Genomic DNA, 19,499 nt, shown 5'->3' with positions numbered 1-19,499 from the left:
TTGATTGATTGATTGATTGATTGATTGATTGATTGATTGATTGATTGATTGATTGATTGATTGATTGATTGATTGATTGATTGATTGATTGATTGATTGATTGATTGATTGATTGATTGATTGATTGATTGATTGATTGATTGATTGATTGATTGATTGATTGATTGATTGATTGATTGATTGATTGATTGACTGATTGACTGATTGATTGATTGATTGATTGATTGATTGATTGATTGATTGACTGATTGACTGATTGATTGATTGATTGATTGATTGATTGATTGATTTCCACTACTGGCTTTTTAATGGCCTTGACGAGAAAATTGCCTTGTCAAAACAAAAGTGCCTTGTCCTGAAAAAAATGGACTTGTCGAGAAAAGTGCCTTTTCGAGAAAAATGTTCCTTGTCGAGAAAAAAGTGCCCTGTCGAAAAAGATACCTTGTCAAGAAAAATGCCTCATCAAGAAAAAAGGTCAATGAAGAAGCAAGTGTAGATTTTGGACCTTTAGAAACTACCCCATGGTGAGGATGGTTAATGTCAGACAGCCACAGCCACCTTCCTTTCTGTGGAGCATTGTGCTAATTGCAATGTTTTCCCCTGCGATGCTCGTTGCCCTGGCGTTTTATCAGAAACTTTGAAGCCGCAAATGTTCATCTGCTTCCTTGATGTCGAGGGAGTTGCCCTCATCTCGCATTGACAATTAAGCTATTCGGTCCCTGTTTGGGCCGACATCGGGCTGTTGGAGCTGAAAACAAACTGTTGGAGGAACTCTGTGGGACGGCAGGCAGTGTCTGTGGTGGGAAAGGAATTGTTTGCGTTTCAGATCCAGACTCTGCCTCACTCCCATAGCAGAGCTTCAAACTGAAACGGTGACCAATTTCTTTCTCCCACAGATGCTGCCTGACCCGTAGAGTTTTCCTAGCTGTTTGCTCTTTGCTCCAGATTCGAGCATCCTCAGTCTTGTGTCTTAACAGTCCAGGCTTCACACAAACTGGGCATTGGTGAGTGAGTTATTGACAAGGGGGTTGTAGCTTCTGTGGCATCAATCTGCTGATGTGGAATCCACCGTGGTGGATGTTTATGTGAACTTTTATCTGGTTGTGTGTCTTGTTGCTTCTCACTTAGTATGGCTGTATGGTAACTCAAATTTCACTGTACCTAAATTGGTCCATGAGACAATAAACTGACCTTGAAACCTTGATCTTCATGTTCATAAGTGATAGGAGCAGAATTAGGCCATTTGGCCGCCATTTGATCACGGCTGATCTATCTTTGCCTCTTAAACCCATCCTCCCCCCTTCTCCCCACAACCTTTGACACCCGTACTAATCAAGAATCTATCTATCTCTGCCTTAAGAATATATCCATTGTCTTGGCCTCCACAGCAGTCTGTGGCAATGAGTTTCACAGATTCACCACCCTCTGACTGAAGGAATTCCTCCTCATCTCATTCCTAAAGGAACATCCTTTCATTCTGAGGCTATGACCTCTGGTCCTGGACCCTCCCACTGATGATTGACCAATTCAGTAATGAGTTGGCGTAGGAAAATAAATGCAGATGCTGGTACAAATCGAAGGTATCACAAAATGCTGGAGTAACCCAGCGGGTCAGGCAGCATCTCAGGAGAGAAGGAATGGGTGACGTATCTTTAGAAAGAAGGGTCTCGACCCGAAACGTCACCCATTCCTTCTCTCCTGAGATGCTGCCTGACCCGCTGAGTTACTTCAGCATTTTGTGATACCAGTAATGAGATAGAATGGATTTGTTCTGCTTTTTGTGAATAAGTTACACCTGTTGTGTGTTTCTACCTTGTGAGGTAGATATCGGAGTTGCAGCTGGATTGGATCAGCTTGGCTGGTTATTCTGCTAGTTCTGATGCAGACATCTTCTGTACTACAGCTGGGATGTTGTGTGGTCCCATTGCATTTGTGATATCCATTGCTCTCATGATATCATCTGGACTGAATGCATTGGATGAACTCTGGCTTCTGCAATGGTGAAGATCTCCATTGCTGGCTGGGTGAGGTCACGTGGGGCGCACGGTGGTGGTGTCACCTTTTGTCCCTTATTTGGGAGTGAGAAAGTTGGCAACCCTAATTGAGAGGATCATAAATCGTTGGAATTCACAAACCATGAGGGCTGTGGTCACCTATATTTTCGGGGATATGATTCTGGGGGTTGGAAGCAGGGTGTGTATGTACGTATACAAGACAATTCTGAATTTCAAGACCAATTAAGACAGAGGGTGGCAGCAGTTGATAATTTAGTCTCCAAATGTTATTTCCAGACTGCTTTTGAGTGCATGTGCAGCAATTTAATCTATTGGCTCAGAAGACAGCCTTGGGTGTATTAATTGCCAGGTCTCAATCGAAACGCAAGAAATGATTTCCCACCCAGATTACTGGCACACTAGGAAACCATTCCATTTCCTGAGAACAAAATACTGCATGTCTGCAAAATATCTCCCTAATGTGACAATGTATATTTAAAACCAAAGCGAGTCATAGGCCTACGTCCATTAACATTTCTCTGAAGATTTTGTTGGGTAGGAAGGAAGTTCTATTTCTAAGCTAAATACCATCATGCATTGAGGAACTTTGCAAAGATTGTTGACGGGAGGAAAATGATGTGCAAGCTCTGGAAACAAGGCAGAATTTATTTTTTGTGTTAATTTTTTTTTTAGACAATAGACAATAGACAATAGGTGCAGGAGGAGGCCATTCGGCCCTTCGAGCCCGCACCGCCATTCAATGTGATCATGGCTGATCAATCTCAATCAGTACCCCGTTCCTGCCTTCTCCCCATACCCCCTGACTCCGCTATCCTTAAGAGCTCTATCCAGCTCTCTCTTGAATGCATTCAGAGGATTGGCCTCCACTGCCTTCAGAGGCAGAGAATTCCACAGATTTACAACTCTCTGACTGAAAAGGATGGGTCACGTTTCGGGTCGGGACCCTTCTTCAGACTGAAAGTAAGAAGGTCGAGGTGGGGGAGGAGGTGAAGAGCTGGAGGCGAGAAAAGAGAATCACATGTACAGGCATACAGTGAAATTATTTTCTGCATTCAATAGACAATAGGTGCAGGAGGAGGCCATTTGGCCCTTCGAGCCAGCGCCGCCATTCACCGTGATCATGGCTGATCATTCACAATCAGTACCCCGTTCCTGCCTTCTCCCCATACCCCCTGACTCCGCTATCCTTAAGAGCTCTATCTAACTCTCGCTTGAAAGCATCCAGAGAATTGGCCTCCACAGGCAGAGAATTCCACAGATTCTGTTTTGTAGTTTTAGCACAATCCGCAGGCGTTGCCACTTTCATTTCACTGCACATCTTGTATATGCACGTGACAAATAAAGTTGACTTGATTTGACTTGACTTGAATGAACTTAAATAATGGACATGGTTGCAAGGGGTCAAACTGGGAATTATTCTACAGGGATATGTGTGTTTTAAGGATCGGTGGCAATAAATAAGTCGTGAGGAAGCACTGTTAAAACAGATGAAATAAGATGCGCTGTGAGAGACGACGTGGACTCAGAGTGATCCAGGCACCATTTGCGTGGAGGTAGAAAAATAGCAAGGAAATGATAAACCTGGTGGCAGTGGTGTACAGATCACAACGTGTAGTCATGCATTAGGATAGGGTATAAAACAAACATAATGTGTGCATTAAAAGCACAATGCAATAGTTAAGTAATTGTTAAGCAATAGGTATGACTTTAGTCCTCATGGGGATTGGGTTCGTCAAGTTGGAATGAATACTGAAAGTAAACATGCAGATGCAGCAGGCAGTGAAGAAAGCTAATGGCAGTTTGGCCTTCATAACGAGAGAATTTGAGTATAGGAATATAGAGGTCCTTCTGCAGTTGTACAGGGCCCTGGTAAGACCACATCTGGAGTATTGTGTGCAGTTTTGGTCTCCTAATTTGAGGAAGCACATCCTTGCTATTGAGGCAGTGCAGCGTAGGTTCACGAGGTTAACGAGGTTAATCCGCGGGGATGGCGGGACTGCCAAATGAGGAAAGATTGGAAAGACTGGGCTTGTATTCATTGGATTTTAGAAGGATGAGAGGAGATTTTATAGAAACGTACAAAATGATAAAAGGACTGGACAAGCTAGATGCAGGAAAAATGTTCCCAACTTTGGAGGAATCCAGAACCAGGTGCCACAGTCAAAGAATAAAGGGGAGGCCATTTAAAACTGAGGTGAGAAAAAAGTTTTTCACCCAGAGAGTTGTGAATTTGTGGAATTCTCTGCCACAGAAGGCAGTGGAGGCCAATTCACTGGATGAATTTAAAAGAGAGTTAGATTGAGCTCTATGGGCTAGCGGAATCAAGGGATATGGGGAGAAGGCAGGCACGGGTTACTGATTGTGTATGATCAGCCATGATCACAATGAATGGTGGTGCTGGCTTGAAGGGCCAAATGGCCTCCTCCTGTACCTATTTTCTTTGTTTCTATATTTCTATGTTTCTAATACCCGTGAGAACCAAGTCATAGAGTGTACTCAGATAGTTTCCAGGAGATGTTATGGGTTCAAATAGAGAACAGGATGTGCATCTGGTAATGATGACTGAGGTACCTTGGATCTTGGATTTGGTAATGGTGACTGAGGCACCTTTAATAAGTGACCTGAGAGTACAGGATCCCCTGGGAAGCAATGATGATCATTTGACAGATCTTTGCATTCTCTTTGAAAGCAAGAAAATTGGATTGGAACCAAATGTGTTTCGCTGCAATAAAGGGAATTACAATGGCAAGTAGGCTGAACAAACAGATTAGCAAGAACGACAGAAGACAGGATAAGACAAGACAAGACAGGAAGCAGGGAACATTTAAGGAGGGAATACATGACAATCAGCAAAAATATATCACATCATCAGGAGAAAAGGTTCCAAGGGAGGGATGAATCAACCTAGGTTAACTATGGATGTTAATGAGGGTATTACTTTGAAGTTCTTGATTAGAACAGATGTTAGGGGTTATGGGGAGAAGGCAGAAAAATGGGACTAGGAGGCAGAGATCAGCCATGATTGAATGGTGGAGTAGGCTCTATGGGCCGAATGGCCTCATTCTACTCCTACAACTTGTGAACATGTGAAGGTATGTAAGGAAGCAAATGTTCACAAAGATCTGGAAACTAGGATAAACTCAGAACTCAACAAAGGAGAACAATAAAGAAAGTAGAGAGAGAGATAAAAATATGAGGGCAAACTAGTGAGGAATATAAAAATGGACAACCAAACTCATTATGAGGTTATCACATCATGGTTGAAAGACTGGTGGAATCTACCCTCAATCGATACAGTGTTCAGTTTAGTTTAGTTTCGAGATACAGCGCGGAAACAGGCCCTTTCGGCCCACCGGGTCCGCGCCGACCAGTGATCCCCGCACATTAACAGTATCCTACACCCACTAGGGACAATTTTTACATTTACCGAGCCAATTAACCTACATACCCGTACGTCTTTGGAGTGTGGGAGGAAACCAAAGATCTCGCAGAAAACCCACGCAGGTCACGGGGAGAACGTACAAACTCCGTACAGACAGCTCTCGTAGTCGGGATGGAACCCGGGTCTCCGGCGCTGCATTCGCTGTAAGGCAGCAACAACTACCGCTGCGCCACCGTGCCGCCGTATCTTCACTTCAGTATTCTGCATTGTGTCTCAGCGGAAGTTACAGACAGACTTTATTAACAAAGGGAACTGCCCACAGTCTTTGGAGGTTTTGTGGAATTGTTAAAAATTGGCATTATACTTCCATATCTATATATTGCTACGTATATGAAAATAACTGCAGATGCTGGTACAAATCGAAGGTATTTATTCACAAAATGCTGGAGTAACTCAGCAGGTCAGGCAGCATCTCAGGAGAGAAGGAATGGGTGACGTTTCGGGTCGAGACCTTTCTTCAGACTGAGCTACTTTCTGTGACTCACTTACCAACCCTCCAGCAGCCAATGCTCATCATTATGCTAGCAGTCAATTGGAACCAATAAGGACAGAATCCAAAATATTTAACCTGTAGCTAGGCCCTCAGAGGTTTGATCACCCAGCTACAAACATCTCTGGAACTGGCAAAGTAGCAGCACAAATATCCTGGTGACTGTGCCGAAACCTGTACGAAAAATAGAATTGATGAAGTTCACTGCAGTTTAATCACCGAGTCACAAAAGAGATCAAAACTATTTTTCCAGAACAAGGGGACACGGTTTAAGAATAAGGGGTAGGCCATTTAGAACTGAGATGAGGAAAAACTTTTTCAGTCAGAGAGTTGTGAATCTGTGGAATTCTCTGCCTCAGAAGGCAGTGGAGGCCAATTCTCTGAATGCATTCAAGAGAGAGCTAGATAGAGTTCTTAAGGATAGCGGAGTCAGGGGGTATGGGGAGAAGGCAGGAACGGGGTACTGATTGAGAATGATCAGCCATGATCACATTGAATGGCGGTGCTGGCTCGAAGGGCTGAATGGCATCCTGCTGCACCTATTGTCTATTGTCTATTGTCTATTTTGTTTTTAGAATTCATATCATTCTTTGAGACATAGTTCCATATTGGTCAATTAACCCATTTTGTCACAGCTATGCTATCAAGTTATTATTGAACTGTAAATTGGATGACTAGCTTCAAAGACATAAACACCATGAACATTGGGGCGGCACGGTGGCGCAGCGGTAGAGTTGCTGCCTTACAGCGCTTACAGCGTCGGAGACCCGGGTTCAATCATGACTACGGGTGCTGTCTATACGGTGTTTGTACGTTCTCCCTGTGACCGCGTGGGTTTTCTCCGAGATCTTCGGTGTCTTCCCACACTCCAAAGACAATAGACAATAGGTGCAGGACTAGGTCATTCGGCCCTTCGAGCCAGCACCACCATTCAATGTGATCATGGCTGATCATTCTCAATCAGTACCCCATTCCTACCTTCTCCCCATACCCCCTGACTCCGCTATCCTTAAGAGCTCTATCTAGCTCTCTCTAGAATGCATCTAGCTCGCTCTTGAATGTACAATTATGTAGGTTAAATGGCGGTATAATTATAAATTGTCCCTAGTTTGTGTAGGATAGTGTTAGTGTGCGGGGATCGTTGGTTGGCGTGTACGCGGTGGGCCGAATGGCCTGTTTCTGCGTTGTATCTCTAAACTAAACTAACCTAAACCTAAACTAACCTAAACTAAACTAAACCATAACAGATAATCCAACCAATGATGGTAGTGGAAAACTAGAAACATGAGGTCAGTGGATGTGGGCCTAGTAGGTATCACAGCGGGTTCGATCCTGACCAAAAGTGCTGCACGGAGTTTGAAGGTTCTCCCTGTGGCCATTTTCTGGGTGCTCCAAAGACGTACAGGTTTGTAGGTTAATTGGTTTTGGTAAAATTGTAAATTGTAAATTTCTCCTAGTGTTTTGGTGAGTGATTGTGCACTGGGATCGCTAGTCGGCCCAGACTCGGTGGGCCAGAGGGCCTGTTTCTGCGCCGCGTCTCTAAACTAAACTGAACGATCATGGTAGTTGCCAGTGGAGCTGCAACAGACTGCTATTACCTTTTTAGTGATGAGTGTAACGAGCTTTGGAAGGCTAATAAAGCCATTCACGAGCATTTCATGTTCAAGCTGCTGGCTCATCTTCCAACACGTAATATTGTTTGTTATTATCAGGCCATTGTTCACTGGGTGGAAGGAAAGCCAGGGCCATCCCAGAGCTGCCCGGTTCTGTATTTTAGTAGGTCACACGTGGGTAATGTACTATTTATCACGGCAAGGAGAACAATTGTGACACAAGCATTAACGTTTGGGAGGTACCAGGAGGCCCCATTATACTGTGGCGAGAGCCCATTATGGGAGACTTCAGGGTTATTACGATTCTGACAGCCAGACCATGTTGGCTGTTTTCCCAACAAGCTGTTGTGCTACCACAGGCTGCAAACCACGCAACCAAAACACACGCTGTTCCCTAGAAATATCTACAGAATTAATCCTTGACCCCTAGTGTTGGCAAGGGTATTGGCATTGGTCTTCATTTGTTCCCTTCTAACAGAGGAGTCTCTTGACCTTGGAGGCTGTTGTTACTTCCCTTCTTGATCATAATCATACTTCATTAGCCAAGTATGTTTTGCAACATACGCGGAACTTCGGCGGTCACGGTGGCGCAGCGGTAGAGTTGCTGCCTTACAGCGAATGCAGCGCTGGAGACCCGGGTTCGATTCTGACTATGGGTGCGGTCCATATGGAGTTTGTACGTTCTCCCCGTGACCTGCGTGGGTTTTCTCTGAGATCTTTGGTTTCCTCCAAAGGCGTACAGGTTTGTAGGTTAATTGGCTTGGTAAATGTAAAAATTGTCCCTAGCGCAGCGGTAGAGTTGCTGCTTTACAGCGAATGCAGCGCCGGAGACTCAGGTTCGATCCTGACTACGGGTGCTGCACTGTAAGGAGTTTGTACGTTCTCCCCGTGACCTGCGTGGGTTTTCTCCGAGATCTTCAGTTTCCTCCCACACTCCAAAGACGTACAGGTATGTAGGTTAATTGGCTGGGTAAATGTAAAAATTGTCCCTAGTGGGTGTAGGATAATGTTAATGTGCGGGGATCGCTGGGCGGCACGGACTTGGAGGGCCGAAAAGGCCTGTTTCCGGCTGTATATATATGATGATATGATGATGATAAATGTAAAATTTGTCCCTCATGGGTGTAGGATAGTGTTAATGTGCGGGGATGGCTGGTCGGCACGGACCCGGTGGGCCGAAGGGCCTGTTTCCGCGCTGTATCTCTAAACTAAAACTAAACTAAACCAAACTCAACTTCTAAATTACTATCCATCCAGGAATGAATTCCTTCTTGGGAAAGGCATAATGAGCACCAGTAACGGGGACACAAATCAGAAGGAAGGAAACTAGGGATCCGTAATCATCCCGGGAAAGCTTTCTTTATAATGCCACAATGAAATAAAAATTAAAATTAAAAATAAGATAGACCCAAAAAGCTGGAGTAACTCAGCGGGTCAGACAGCATCTCTCGAGAAAAGGAATAGATGACGTTTCGGGTCGAGGCCCTTCTTCAATCAAAATAAAAACATGGGAAGAACATATTTAACATAATTAACATTTCAGGACATGATATTTTATCAGATTTCTTTTGAGTAGATCTTAATGATTTGGGGATAATCGTTTTTGGTTTGGTGTTTAGTTGCAAGTTAATGAAGCTGATGATATCAGCTACTTAGCTGGTTTGTTGCTGGGCAAACCTTAGATTCTCTTGAAATACCAAATAGATGTCTTATAGGTGTCTAATTTGACTGCGTTCACAAGACACACGTTTGTCTCTGACAAGACACATTAGTCATAGATAGAGTCATAGAGTCATACAGCGTGGAAACAGGCCCTTCGGCCCAACCTGCCCACACTGGCCAACATGGCCCAGCTACACTAGTCTCATCTGCCTGCCCACCGGCCCATATTCCTGTCAACCTGTCCTACCCACATACCTGTCTAATTGTTTCTTGAACGTTGTGATAGTCCCTGCCTCAACTACCTCCTCTGGTATCTCGTTCCATACACCCACCACCCGTAATCACCTGTGTATAATTGGGAGTTGATGTCAGGAATAGTTTAATGGCCGAATATCACAACATTTCAACAGACCGACCCTTCACGTCCTGCTGGGCAGGGTAGGGTTAAAGTCAGAGCCACAGATCATGAATGTTAGGAAGTATAGGAAAATAACTCCAGATGCTGGTACAAATCGAAGGTATTTATTCACAAAATGCAGGAGTAACTCAGCAGGTCAGGCAGCATCTCGGGAGAGAAGGAATGGGCGACGTTTCGGGTCGAGACCCTTCTGCAGACTGAAGAAGGGTCTCGACCCGAAACGTCGCCCATTCCTTCTCTCCAGAGATGCTGCCTGACCTGCTGAGTTACTCCAGCATTTTGTGAATAAATGAATGTAAAGAATTTACTTTTATCATAAAATTTAAGTTTTTCTATCATCCATTGTTTATTTATTTTCAGCAATCATTACATTAGAAGCTCCTCCATTTTTCCCCGTCACTGTTGTCTATGTTCACTCAGGCTGTCAGGATGCTTTAAGGCCTGTGAACACATGAACCAGGAGTAGAAGTACACCACGTGACTGGTTGAACCTGCTCCACCATTCCTTAAAACCATGGCTGTGCTGTTCGCTGACTTCAACTCACGTGGCAGCTCTGTCCTCATAACCCTTGATTCTACGCTACAGGACAAGCCCATCGCAGCCTCAAACACTCTTAATGACTCAGTTATTCATGGCTGCAATATTAAGCCAAGAAATTGTCGATCACAGTTCATCGAATTTATACTGCACAAGGAATACATCTGATGTATGTATCATTTTTAAGCCCGGGCAAACAAGGTCTGCAATAGGATCGAGCCAGAACAGCAGATTTTGTTTATATGGCACCGTGGTGTGGAGAAACCCACCCACCCCCATCCTAAAATGCTTTCCAGAGCTCTGAGGAAAAGCAAACTCAAATCTAATCTATTTCAATCCCCGCTCCAAGTTCAATCTCCAGGCAGAAACTGTTAATGAATCGGATACCATTCTAGAAGCATTACTGAAAAATGATTTGCATTTAATTATGGAGAATTCAGTGTTCACTGAGCTATCGTCTTATAATCTCACCCCCCTCAATAATGCAATGAACATTTCTAATAGGTTATGAAAAAGTTAAGATAACATAACACTATTTATTTTATATGTACATATATTGTATTTGATCAGAAGTCTGACGACTGTATACTTTGTACAACTACAGTGCTGTGGAAAACTATGGCTTTTACGGACTGTTCAGAGTCTGACAGCCCTCCAGAGGCCTGGCAACCAATGATAAAGTGAAGGAAACACAGGTTGACTTTTTTGCATTGTGACCTTGTCATCGGAAATAACATCTTGAAAAGGTTTAGCATTAGCAATTAGGGCGGTTTGATACGGCACCACTGGCCTCCTGTGTGTGGAAGATGAGATTTGTCATTTGGAGTGTCCTTACAAAGCCAATTCTTTCCTAACTATTTTGCAAATAACGTGAGCTGTCAGAAGCCTCAAGGAGAAAAAATTGAACTCCGCTAGCTTGACAGTCGCTGTAAAAATGTTGACCCAAAGGTCGTGGACAGATATCACTTTCTTCATATTTGCGATGTGCTGTTTTATAAATTTGACAATTTTATCTTTGAATAACTGCTTTGTGTTCCTATTGATGATTCACTCACACGTAATTCCTGCCGTTCCCAGGGCTTGCTTCTCTTCAGCGATGTTGTGGAGGCCACTATGGAAAAGAGGCAGCTACCCAGCAGAAAATATGACGCCATGGACCATTTCCAAAAATGCTTTCTGATTCTAAAATTAGACAAAAGACTTGTGGACAAGAGAGACCTCGGCCTGGCCTCGGGACCTGCCGTGAGACCAACTGATGAGGGAACAGAAGACGAAAACAAGACGATGATTAAAGGCTGGAAGGCTATCCGTGTGGATCTGGTTATCGTGCCCTCTCAGCAGTTTGCCTACGCACTGTTAGGATGGAGTGGTTCCAGAGTGAGTAGACCTCTTGTTAAGTTGCATTTTAAAGCTATAAACAATGAAATAGACACCTATCTCCCTTTAACCCCAACAGGACACAAGTAGACTCATATCACACTCAATAAATCTATTAATGGCTCAGGAAACATATCACATCTCAAGGTTTACTTTGTTCCAGCTAGCTCCTCACCCAAACCCCTGACACCAAAGTGGATTAGGTGTCGGAAGGGACTGCAGATGCTGGTTTGAACCGAAGATAGACACAAAATGCTGGAGTAACTCAGCGGGACAGGCAGCATCTCGGGAGAGAAGGAATGGGTTACGTTTCAGGGCGAGACCCTTCTTCAGACTGATGTCAGGGGAGACCAGATCTGAAGAAGGGTCTTGAACCAAAACGTCACCCATTCCTTCTCTCCAGATATGCTGCCTGTCCCGCTGTTACTCCAGTATTTTGTGTCTAACCAAAGTGGATTATATTTTTCGAACCCCTGCACAATGGACTGTAGATCAGTCAATTTCAACTTGGTCATGAGGTAAGTTGTATGAAGAGTAATCAGGGACAGAATTAACAGCTTGGCTTAGACTGCAGTGAATGATGGAAGCCGACATGGATTTGGTAAAAGGCAATTCGTGTCGAGCTAACGTGACAGAATCTTTGAAAAAGTAACAAAGAAAATCAATGGCGAAAATATTGTTGATGTAGAATACATGGACTGCCAAAAGGCTTTTGATAAGTTGCCCATAATGGACCTGTCATTCTCATTGTAGATTGTGGAATAAAAGGGGTCGTGGCAGCAGGGGTAGAAAATTGGCTGATCAGAAATCGAACGTAACAGCAATAAGGGGAAGAAAATGAGAAGGATAGAATAAACTTAAAGATAGGAAAGTCTATCCATGTGGAACTGTTTTTGGGACTGGAGGGTAGAGCAAGGATAGTCGACTGTGGTGTCTCCCAGGCCATAGAGTCATAGAGTGCAACGTGCCCGTGCCTGCCTTCTCCCCACATCCCTTGATTCCACTAGCCCCTAGAGCTCTATCTAACTCTCTTAAATCCATCGAGTGACTTGGCCTTCACTGCCTTCTGTGGCAGAGAATTCCACAAATTCACAACGCTCTGGGTGAAAAAGTTCCTTCTCACCTCAGTTTTAAATGGCCTCCCCTTTATTCTAAGACTGTGGCCCCTGGTTCTGGACTCGCCCAACATTGGGAACATTTTTCCTGCATCTAGCTTGTCCAGTCCTTTTATTATTTTATACTTTTCTATAAGATCCCCTCTCATCCTTCTAAACTCCAGTGAATCCGAGGAATGTCTGATCAAAGAGAGTTCAAAGGTCTCCAATGACGTAGATGGGAGGTCAGGACCGCACTCTAGCTGATGAGAAAATCATTCAGTTCTCTGATAACAACTGAGAAGAATCTGGAGGTGTGCATTTCCAAACTTCTGCGCCTCTTCCCTGAGTGGACAGAGGAGACGAAGGAGTGACCGTTGTGAGACTGGTCCTTGATTATGCTGAGGCTGCATGGTGTAGTTGGAGTCAATGGAAGGGAAGTTGGTTTGTGTGATGGTCTGGGCTGCGTCCACATCTCACTGCAATTTCTTGCGGTCTTGGATGGAGCTGTTCCCAAACCAGGTTGTGATGCATCCCGATAAAATGCTCTCTACAGCGCACCTGTAGGGTACCTGCCAAACATCCTAAGCCTTCTAAAGTAGTAGAAGCGTCGGTGTGCTATCTTTGCCATGGCTTTGCTGTGCCTGGTCCAGGACAAATTGCTGCTGATATTTGTTCCAAGGGGCTTGAGGTTTTCGACCATCTCTACTTGGGTGCCATCAACTTTGACCGGGGTGTGTGTACTGCTTCGCTTCCTAAAGTCAATCGCAATCTCCTTTGTCTTGCTGACATTGAGGAAGAGGTCATTGACTTGTCACCCATCCTCACTGATGGTGGTCTGTGGGTCAGGAAGTCGAGGGTCCAGTTGTAGAGGGGAATTCCGACTATGAGTTCCACAAGGTTAGAGCTGAGCTTGGATGGGATAATGGCATTGAAGGCAGAGTTCGGCAGTCACGGTCGCGCAGCGGTAGAGTTGCTGCCTTACAGCGAATGCAGCGCCGGAGACTCGGGTTCGATCCCGACTACGGGTGCTGTCTGTACGGAGTTTGTACGTTCTCCCCATGACCTGCGTGGGTTTTCTCCGAGATCTTCGGTTTCCTCCCACACTCTAACAGTGTACAGATATGTAGGTTAATTGGCTTGGTAAATGTAAAAATTGTCCCTAATGGGTGTAGGATAGTGCTAATGTGCGGGGATCGCTGGTCGGCGCGGACCCGGTGGGCCGAAGGGCCTGTTTCCGCGCTGTATCTCTAAAACTAAAAAAACTAATGGTTAGCGATGAGCATGGATGGGCTAATGGTATTGAAAACAGAGCTATAATCAATGAACAGGAGTATGACCTAGGTGTCCTTCCCATCCAAGTGTTCCCGGGATGGGTGTAGGGCCGGGGAGATGGCCTGTTGTGGTGGTAGACTAACTACAGTGGATGAAGGCTGCGTGATAGACTGGGGTTAATGAGTGCCCTTACCAGCCTCTTGAAACACTCCATTATGGTGGATGTCAAGACCATTGGACTTTAGTCATTGCGGCACGAGATCTCAGCTCAGTAGTTGGATCACTGTTTTTTTTTTAACAACAATGATTTGGATTTGACTGCACAGGCACAATTAACAGATGATGCAAAATAACAAAGATAAATATAATGAGTTATGAGTGGGAGAGAGATACATTTCAATTAAATGTAGATAGGCTGGTGCAATGTGGCAGTAAATTTTAATGCTGAGAAATGTGAAGGATGTAAAGAAGTATTATAAGTTAGAGGGCCAAACAGAAAAAGGGGTACGAGAACAGAGAAATTGGAAGGGGGGGGGGGGAAGTATATGTGCACAAGTCATTGAAAACAGGCAGGCAGGTGAAGAAAGTGGTTGAAAATGCATTCAGGGTTTAGATTTAGATTTAGATTTAGAGATACAGCGCAGAAACAGGCCCTTCGGCCCACCGGGTCCGCGCCGCCCAGCGATCCCCGCACATTAACACTATCCTACACCCACTAGGGACAATTTTTACATTTACCCAGTCAATTAACCTACAAACCTGTACGTCTTTGGAGTGTGGGAGGAAACCGAAGATCTCGGAGAAAAACCACGCAGGTCACGGGGAGAACGTACAGACAGCACCCGTAGTCAGGATTGAACCTGAGTCTCCGGCGCTGCATTCGCTGTAAGGCAGCAACTCTACCGCTGCCTTACCAGTCAGGAGGGGGATGGGGAGGGGGGGAGGAGGGGGAGGAGAGGGTGTTGCACCAATGCAGGAGAGGTTTGGGCCCAACGGGTCCACTTGGTCTAGTAAGTATCAAAATTCAAAATGCGGGCCGGCACAGTGGTGCAATGGTCAAGTTGTTGCCTTTCAGCGCCAGAGACCCAACTTCAATCCTGACTAAGAGTATTGTCTGTACAGAGTCCGTACATTCTCCCTGTGACCGCGTGGGTTTCCTCTGGGTGCTCCGGTTTTCTCCCACATTCCAAAGTTGTACAGGTTTGTCGGTTAATTGGCTTCGATAAAAATGGAAAGATTGTCCCTGGTGTGTCGGTTAGCGTACAGGGTGATCGTCGGTCAGCACGGACTGGTGGGTTGAAGGGCCTGTTTCCGTGCTGTATCCCTAAAGTCTAAAGTATCTGAAAGGAAAGAGGTTGCAGGGGAATGGAGACAGAATGGAGGAGTGTGATGAACTGGACCGTTCTTTATACGGAGCGAGTACAGATCCAAGCGGCTGAATGACCTCCTATGTGCAACCGAAGGTATTTATTCACAAAATGCTGGAGTAACTCAGCAGATCAGGCAGCATCTCAGGAGAGAAGGAATGGGTGACGTTTCGGGTCGAGACCCTTCTTCAGACTGATGTCAGGGGGGCGGGACAAAGGAAGGATATAGGTGGAGACAGGAAGATAGAGGGAGATCTGGGAAGGGGGAAGGGAAGAGAGGGACAGAGGAACTATCTAAAGTTGGAGAAGTCGATGTTCATACCGCTGGGCTGCAAGCTGCCCAGGCGAAATATGAGGTGCTGTTCCTCCAATTTCCGGTGGGCCTCACTATGGCACTGGAGGAGGCCCATGACAGAAAGGTCAGACTGGGAATGGGAGGGGGAGTTGAAGTGCTCAGCCACCGGGATCCTATGTGCAACCATTCTGCAAATCTGTGAAAGGTAAAGTTAGGCAAAGCAATTTGAGGCAAATCTGTATTTTGACCACCTAAATAGGGATTGAAACAGCAGTGAGAATCCATTTAGGGCAGACAGTCACATTGAATAATTTGATGCAAATAATTGAAATGCAGTCAGGCATATCTAATCTACACCTACATGGTACTTTGGCCAAAGAATAAAATAAATCTCGCACAGACATTCCACTGACATAGCTGGCTGACACCATTTTTAATAATTATTACCCTAACAATTTTAAATTATATAGAAGGAAGACAGAAATCTAATTTTATAACTTTTTGCACTTAACTTTCCAAAGAGTAGTGTCGGTTTAATTTGCACTGCAGAACCTCAATGGATGCAAATTATGTTGCATTTCTTCATCACACCTCGTTCTTCTGAATTTATGATAGTGAAGATGTTTGTGATCGATTGCAGCAGGATCTGGATCGATTGGCCAGATGGGCGGAGGAATGGTTGATGGAATTTAATACAGAGAAGTGTGAGATGTTGCATTTTGGGACGTCAATAGACGATAGGCAACAGACAATCGACAGTAGGTGCAGGAGTAGGCCATTCAGCCCTTCGAGCCAGCACTGCCATTCACCGTGAGAAAGGCTGATCATCCACAATCAGTACCCCGTTCCTGCCTTCTCCCCATATCCCTTGACTCAGCTATCATTAAGAGTTCCATCTAACTCTCTCTTGAAAGCATCCAGTGAATTGGCCTCCACTACCTTCTGAGGCAGAGAATTCCACAGATTCACAACTCTCTGACTGAAAAGGTTTTTTCTCATCTCCGTTCTAAATGGCCTACCCCTTATTTTTAAACTGTGGTCCCTGGTTCGGGACTCCCCCAACATCGGGAACATGTTCCCTGCCTCTAGCGTGTCCAATCCCTTAATAATCTTATGTGTTTCAATAAGATCTCCTCTCATCCTTCTAAATTCCAGAGTATACAAGCCCAGTCGCTTCAGTCTTTCAACATACGACAGTCCCACCATTCCGGGAATGCCGAACAAGGGCAGGACCTACACAGTAAATGGTAGGCCTCTGGGTAGTGTTGTAGAGCAGAGGGATGTAGGAGTACAGGTGCATGGTTCCTTAAAGGTCGAGTCGCAGGTAGATAAGCTGGTCAAAAAGGCTTTTGGCATTTTGTTCTTCATCAGTCAGAGTATTGAGTATAGAAGTTGGGAGGTCATGTTGCAGTTGTATAAGACGTTGGTGAGACAGCATTTAGGAAATTGTGTTCAGTTCTGGGCACCATGTTATAGGAAAGATACTGTCAAGCTTGAAAGGGTTCAGAAAAGATTTACGAGGATGTTGCCAGCACTAGAGGGTGTGAGCTATTAGGAGAGGTTGAGTAGGCTGGGTCTCTATTCCATGTAGTGCTGGAGGGTGAGGGTGGATGCACAAAGTCTCTTGATCAGAGTAGGGGAATCGAGGACCAGAGGACATTGGTTCAAGGTGAAAGGGAAAAGATTTAATAGGAATCCGAGGGGCAACTTTTTCACACAGAGGGTGGTGGGTGTATGGAACAAGCTGCCAGAGGAGGTAGTTGAGGCTGGGACTATGCCATCGTTTAAGAAACAGTTAGACAGGTACATGGATAGGACAGGTTTGGAGGGATATGAACCAAGTGCAGGCAATTGGGACTGGTGGGACTGTCGTATGTTGAAAGACTGGAGCGACTGGGCTTCTATACTCTGGAATTTAGAAGGATGAGAGGAGATCTTATTGAAACATATAAGATTATTAAGGGATTGGACACGCTAGAGGCAGGGAACATGTTCCCGATGTTGGGGGAGTCCCGAACCATTTAGAACGGAGATGAGGAAAAACTTTTTCACTCAGAGAGTTGTGAAACTGTGGAACTCTCTGCCTCAGAAGGTATAGCTGGGACATTGTTGGCGAGTTGGGCTGAAGGGCCTGTTTCCACACTGCATCACTCTATGACTCTATGATTATTATTATCTCCTCACAGAGTGTTTTTCCCAGCGTATATGGATCTGTGGATATTGCCAAGATAAAGGATTTTGCTCATTTTTTCCACACATTTGAGAGTTACAGTTGAGGGTGATAACATCTGTACCATTGGTGCAGTTACGGGCACTGAGAAGATCATGGGCAAATGCTCACAGTGGGGTAGATTGACAAAGACAATGTTACCTATTGGCAATTGCCTCAGGGTGGTGATTTCTGGTCTAACAATGGTGTTGAGTGGCCTTAGATATTTTAAACCATGGAATCTCATTTAAATGCTGCCTGTTTTTTTTCTTCTTACCCGGTGGGAAGTGGAAAACTTCCCGGGCAGAGTGGTGATTTTCCCCATTAGGTACATGGTGAAGAGGGACTGTTTTGCTGGAAATCTGCTTCATGAGTGGAAAATGTGTAGGAAAGAACTGCAAGTGCTGGTTTACACCGAAGATAGACACAAAATGCTGGAGTAACTCAGCGGGTCAGGCAGCATCTCTGGAGAGAAGGAATGGGTGACGTCTCGGGTTGAGTCCCTTCTTTAAGAATTACTCAGTTACTCCAGCATTTTGGGTCTATCATATCGTATCATATCATATCATATATATACAGCGCGGAAACAGGCCTTTTCGGCCCACCAAGTCCGCGCCGCCCAGCGATCCCCGCACATTAACACTCTCCTACACCCACTAGGGACAATTTTTACATTTACCCAGTCAATTAACCTACATACCTGTACGTCTTTGGAGTGTGGGAGGAAACCGAAGATCTCGGAGAAAACCCACACAGGTCATGGGGAGAACGTACAAACTCCTTACAGTGCAGCACCCGTAGTCAGGATCGAACCTGAGTCTCCGGCGCTGCATTCGCTGTAAAGCAGCAACTCTACCGCTGCGCTACCGTGCCGCCCATCATGAGTGAGAAGGTTTAGAGTTGGGGATCATCAGCTAGATAGAGCTCTTAAGGATAGCGGAGTCAGGGGGTATGGGGAGAAGGCAGGAACGGGGTACTGATTGAGAATGATCAGCCATGATCACATTGAATGGCGGTGCTGGCTCGAAGGGCCGAATGGCCTCCTCCTGCACCTATTGTCTATTGTCTATTGTCTATCATGGCAACATCCTTGTGAATCTTCTCTGTACTCTTTCCAGCTTGGCAACATCTTTCCTATAACATGGTGCCCAGAACTGAACACAAATGCGGTCTCACCAATGTCTTATACAACTGCAACGTGACCTCCCAACTTCTATATTCAATACTCTGACTGATGAAAGCTAATGTACCAAAAGCCTTTTTGACCACCTAATCTACCTGCAATTTGACCTTCAAGGAACCATGCACCTGCACTCCTAGACCCCTCTGCTCTACAACACTCCCCTGAGCCACTACTGTGTAGGTCCTGCCCATGTTAAACTTCCCAAAATGCAACACCTCATATTTCTCTGTGGTCCCCTCTACAAAAAAAATGAGGGCGTTAGATAATCTAAACTGATGTTTAAATTCAATTGCCGTATGGTTTCTGCCAGGCAGGAAAGTCAAAGTAGGGTCAAGATAAAATTGCATTAGTCTCTTTTTCAGCTATTAGTTCTATAATTTGCATACATTATAATGGCTTTCTTCCACTTTAGACAGACATTAAATTCAGTCAATTTTGTGAGTGTAAGAAGGCAGTGGAGGCCAATTCACTGGATGAATTTAAAATAGAGCTCGAGGGGCTAGTGGAATCAAGGGATATGG

At 44.9% G+C, this 19,499-nt stretch overlaps 1 protein-coding gene across 1 annotated transcript in view; it reads left to right on the top strand.

Moving 5' to 3' along the window:
• dntt (deoxynucleotidyltransferase, terminal) overlaps positions 1 to 19,499 on the top strand; it is a 349,907-nt gene that overhangs the window by 242,058 nt on the left and 88,350 nt on the right. Inside the window, exon 9 of the mRNA XM_078412877.1 lies at positions 11,256 to 11,555. Coding sequence (XP_078269003.1) covers positions 11,256 to 11,555 — 300 coding nt within the window. The remainder of the gene's footprint in view (positions 1 to 11,255; positions 11,556 to 19,499) is intronic.

Source organism: Rhinoraja longicauda, chromosome 16 (assembly GCF_053455715.1).
Source record: "Rhinoraja longicauda isolate Sanriku21f chromosome 16, sRhiLon1.1, whole genome shotgun sequence".
In the NCBI taxonomy this organism is placed as follows: Eukaryota; Metazoa; Chordata; class Chondrichthyes; order Rajiformes; family Arhynchobatidae; genus Rhinoraja; species Rhinoraja longicauda.
Note: the sequence above shows the minus strand (reverse complement) of the source record. Positions and strands in the feature narration are given on the sequence as shown.